This window comes from Austrofundulus limnaeus, unplaced genomic scaffold, assembly GCF_001266775.1.
Source record: "Austrofundulus limnaeus strain Quisiro unplaced genomic scaffold, Austrofundulus_limnaeus-1.0 Scaffold955, whole genome shotgun sequence".
In the NCBI taxonomy this organism is placed as follows: Eukaryota; Metazoa; Chordata; class Actinopteri; order Cyprinodontiformes; family Rivulidae; genus Austrofundulus; species Austrofundulus limnaeus.
Genome location: NW_013953357.1, coordinates 66,584 through 71,069, shown reverse-complemented (window position 1 = coordinate 71,069; position 4,486 = coordinate 66,584). Strand labels below are relative to the sequence as shown.

The following is a 4,486-nucleotide window of genomic DNA, read 5'->3' as shown; positions in this document are numbered from 1 at the left end:
TGTTGTTGCACTTCAGCTTGCTAAAGTACGTGTTTGTTTTTGTTTGCTTCAAACCTTTTGTATTCATATTTATTAAACAAGAGTACGACTGTTGTACATGCATTTAAGCATGAAATATTTTAAATCACTGCACAGTACATTTGTTTAATAATGGTAGTTTTAATACATTTGGGTAGCGTTATGTGGCTCTCTGGTAGTGTCAACAAAAAATTGTGGCCCCTTCCATCATTTAAGTTGCACATGTCTGCTGTAGCCAATTAAATGGAAACAAATCACACRTTTTTATTTATTTTTTTAACAGACTGCAGGTAAGAAAGTGTCCAAATTTGCCATTAAAAAAGACTCAACTACAACTTTAGGTTAAAATGTATTTCTAAATAAAAATATTGGTCAAACAACTTTTTATCGAGGTCTTTGCACATACTAAACTTTTTGTCAATTCTTAACCTCAATTTAAGGGGAAACGTCACAGTTTGAGTTTCTGTTCATGTGACTCTGGCTCATGTTGGCTGGGCGGATCTGGGTTCTTGGTGATGATTTATGTGTAAAATACAAAGTAAAGCAAACATAATGAAGTAGAATCTGCTGTGTGATTACAACCAAACTATTCATTTCATCACAACGAACTGTTACAAACCTGATGGGTCCGTTGGCGTAAATTTCCGCCATCATCTTTTCTCTGCCGCTGACGGCTCCGTAATCTCCCACCTTCCACAGAGTGAAGTTCGTGACAATGTTGCACTGTCCAAAAGTGGTGCAGGTGCCACACTGATTGAAGGGCTTACACTCTAGATACACACAAGGACACACACACATCAGGTTCACAAAGTGAACGTGTTTGCAGCTGTTACTCTGTGCCTGGAGGGACACTTACTCTGGTCTATGGCCTGATAGTTGTTGCAGGTCTCATCTGGGATGCCGTGCTGGTTGGCGTACTCCCAAACACCGCTGTGATCCCCACCGTGGCAGGTGCCAGCGTCAGCGCAGTCGATCACGTGCTGAACAGAGAGGTAGGCTGAAGGCCACGCCCCATTACGCTTAATGTTGATACGATCTGGAAGGAGGAAACAGAGTCCTCTGCATAAGAACAGGAACTGAAACCAACACATCTGGGCATAAATATGCTGCAGCCTTGTGATCAAGACCACAGCGACTTGGCATGTTCTACAGCAGAGGTTCTCAAACTGGGGTCCCTGGTCCCCCAGAGGTCCACGAGAGGTATCTTGGAGGTCCTCAAACATTTTTACTAAAATGTTAATTTGTTTTTTATTTTTAAAAATGTATGGAGAACAATGAACTAATAAAACAAACATAATAAACTTAATAATTATATATATTTTCATGGCATTTAGGGGTCGAAATGACAATAAATTATCTTTTAAAACAGCATTTGGTTTGTGAGGGTGTCCCTGGGATTTTTTTCGCCCTTGTAAGGAGTCCCCAAACCCAAGAGGCTTGAGAACCCCTGCTCTACAGTGCAGGAGAACAAAGATACGCTGAGCCATACCTGCCATGGCGCTGGTGCTGCCATGGGCCCAGCAGGAGCCACAGTACTGGGGAATGTGCTGGTTGCGTGTCGTGCTGACGTAGTTGGTTCCGTTGATGTTCCTCCAGTCCCACGACTTGGGCAGATCAGAAACATTTAGGTACTCATGAGGTCGAGGAGCGGTCCTGTAAACAAACGAGTCGCTACTTGTTGTAGTTTTGCAACAAAAACACCATCAGTGACACAGCTTACATCTACTCTTTAATGCCGAATAACTGTTTCTTTTAGATTTATGGTTGAATAAAACGACAATATTGTGCTTTCATGTGTTTTGCATCTATGGTCTCCCATTTTTATAATCATAAGAGCCCCAGCTTGCAACATTAGACCTTGAACTGGGTCAGGGAGTCTCAGGGACATCTGTAAACAAATCTATCTTTCTGTTGTCTTCATAAAGTCATTACAATATTTTAAGGTCAGGTCAGAATGTAATTTCAGGATTTAATCCTTAATACAAACAATTATTAAAGATTATGTTAATAATAATAAAGAGTTATCATTTAATTAAACAGATACATTTTTTGCCACACCAGAAACGATCCTAAAAGGTAACAAAAACACAGACCATGCAAATGTCTACCTAGCAAATTAGTGTCATTTTTGCAAATGCAAATTTTGATGTAATGTTCAACAAGCTTCAGTGTCTGGTACAGTTGCATTAATAATAATAATAATTATAATATTAATAAAAAAGTTCTGTATTATTTTAAACTACTAAATGTCAGAGAACCTAATCAAGTGTTGGCATGAATCTATTGGTAAGAAAWGACAAAAATAATTAAATTTTTTATTTCAGCTAGCTTGTAGTATTTCAGTTTTTTAATTTATTCTTGCAATGTTATTTTTTTAAAGCTACAGGGAGAAACTTATTAAATGTACATGTTGGTGTTTGTTCTACAGCAATTAGTCAACTGATTAATCATAAACTTATGCCCATTCAAAGGAAATAAACCTTAACTCTTTTATAAGACATAGAAACACACCAATAACACAAGATGGGTAATTAATTATCCTGTAATAGACATAAACGAGCTGCTACTTCAACACAACAAAGAAGTCACAAAGGGTACGTTTTGTGTAAAAATACTTGTGAAATGTAATAAAAAAAATGTTTTGTTTTTGATTGGTTTTCTTCTACTTGTTCACTGAGTCAGAAATCTCTCCATCAGCAGCATTTACAGACTGTTATTATCAAAAATCAGTCTGCTGCAGGGAACTTCCTATTTATAATTAACCCAGACCTTGTGATTTTTTTCTTCTTCTTCTTTTCATTTATTTAATGCTGACACACGTACAAAAAAAAAAAAAAAAAAAAAAACTGCTGTTATGTCTATTTGTTCAAACCTCACTGGTAAAAAAAAAATAAAATAAAATAAAATAAAAGCAGAAAGAAAAGGAAACTGGACACCTGCTACCCAATGTTTGTTCATGTGACTCGTTTTATCTGAGTTGCAGGTATTAATTTACAACACTGTAATTAAAACAATTGGCATAGCTAAAAGATTTTCTGCTGAGAGAACTACCGGCTAAAGTGAACAGCTAGCTAGTTAGCTGAAAGTAAACTATTTAATAGTTATAAAAAAGATTACTTTATAACCTTTAGGTAGGTCTTGATTTCTGTTTCGGCCAGACTCACCTCAGACCGAAGTGGTTATTCCTCGGTATATGAACATAACACGGCTCTTTCTGGTTGAAAAACACGCCGGCAGACACCCCGGACAACACGACCGACACCAGGACTAAAACCACGGCTGAGCGAGCCATCACTGACCGGACTGAGAGGAGCCTCCTGCGGCAGACACAGCTGAACACACCGGTGGTTGTTGGTTAAAGATGGGGATCTCCTTTTTATCAGTCGGTTCAAACTGTGGTCACATGACCGCCTCTCGTGAGAGAATCACGTGCCTTAGTTATGAAATCACGAGACACCAAGGKAAAAGATTAGAAAAACAAAAACAAGGAAGCGCAAACATTGATTAAAATGTAAAAGTGTTAACTTTCTTTTATCTCATTAATGTTCTGCAGACTTTCTGTAGGCCTAAACTATTTTYTTTTTMTTCTTACACTGTTTTCTTAGACCTTGTTAATGTTTTTTCTATCATACTGACTAGGAGAGGCCCGCACAAGAACTCCAATGTGTGTAAACTGCTAGTATATGCARAAATGTCAAATAAAGATCTATATATTTGGACTTTGGCTGCTTTTTACTCATTTTTTGTCCAGTTTTTAAACCTGATACAGTTATGACTTAGTATTTCATAACCATGACTAAATACTTATAACTTAGTATCTCATAACAATGACTTGGTATCTCAAATATGACTTAGTAGTTCAAGTGTATTTTAAAAATTTAGTGTATCTACTGTAAATTACGACCCTTTAGATGAGCCTCAGGTTTTGAGTTACGCCTTAAAATTTGTAACAATAAGAAAAACACATTAAAGTCACATAATAGATTATTATTTTTTATTTCTGTAGCATTAAACTGCATCTCAAATGAAACATGTCAGTTTAAAGTTTTAGTCTCATGGAAACAAATGGCACTGCCTTTATTGAATGATGTGATTGTCAGTGTGGAAAACAAAAACACAAAACAAATTATTGTTTATGCAGGAACCTGACTAACACTTTAACGTTCAGCTAACAGAACATTTATTTGACGCTGTAGAAGTTAAAACTCTCGGTTTGGTGCAAAGATCACAAAGTCCAACTGTAAACAGCACAAAGTGGTTATCAACCACTAATCTGTTATGACATGCACAGCAAATAACTTCACTTGCCTATACAGGTAAAAAAAAAAAAAAACAAAGTCCTGCAAATGAGGTGGTTCGTTGAAATGCAAAGGCTGCAAGTTACGTTAAACTTTCATTACAGTAAAGTCTTTAAAAAATTACAAAACATAAAAATCACAGCTGAAGACCTGAATAAAACACCAATAAG

At 36.7% G+C, this 4,486-nt stretch overlaps 1 protein-coding gene across 1 annotated transcript; it reads right to left on the bottom strand.

Annotated features, from left to right (window-relative positions):
• Positions 1-371: 371 nt before the first annotated feature.
• On the bottom strand, positions 372-3,389 carry LOC106533483 (cathepsin Z). Its single transcript, XM_014029809.1, has 4 exons — positions 3,183-3,389; positions 1,508-1,671; positions 875-1,054; positions 372-788 (listed from the first exon to the last, which is right to left on the bottom strand). Exons 1-4 carry the CDS (start codon positions 3,308-3,310, stop codon positions 454-456), a joined length of 807 nt encoding a protein of 268 aa, XP_013885263.1. The 5' UTR covers positions 3,311-3,389; the 3' UTR covers positions 372-453.
• Between the last annotated feature and the right edge of the window lie 1,097 nt (positions 3,390-4,486).

Bases quoted from the DNA above. Each gene is read 5' to 3' on its own strand.
- LOC106533483 (XM_014029809.1), bottom strand. From the start codon at position 3,310: ATGGCTCGCTCAGCCGTGGTTTTAGTCCTGGTGTCGGTCGTGTTGTCC. The intron at 1,672-3,182 runs GTGAGTCTGGCC...GTTTGTTTACAG, and splicing joins AATAACCACTTCGGTCTGAG to GACCGCTCCTCGACCTCATG. The intron at 1,055-1,507 runs GTATGGCTCAGC...TCCTCCTTCCAG, and splicing joins CAGCACCAGCGCCATGGCAG to ATCGTATCAACATTAAGCGT.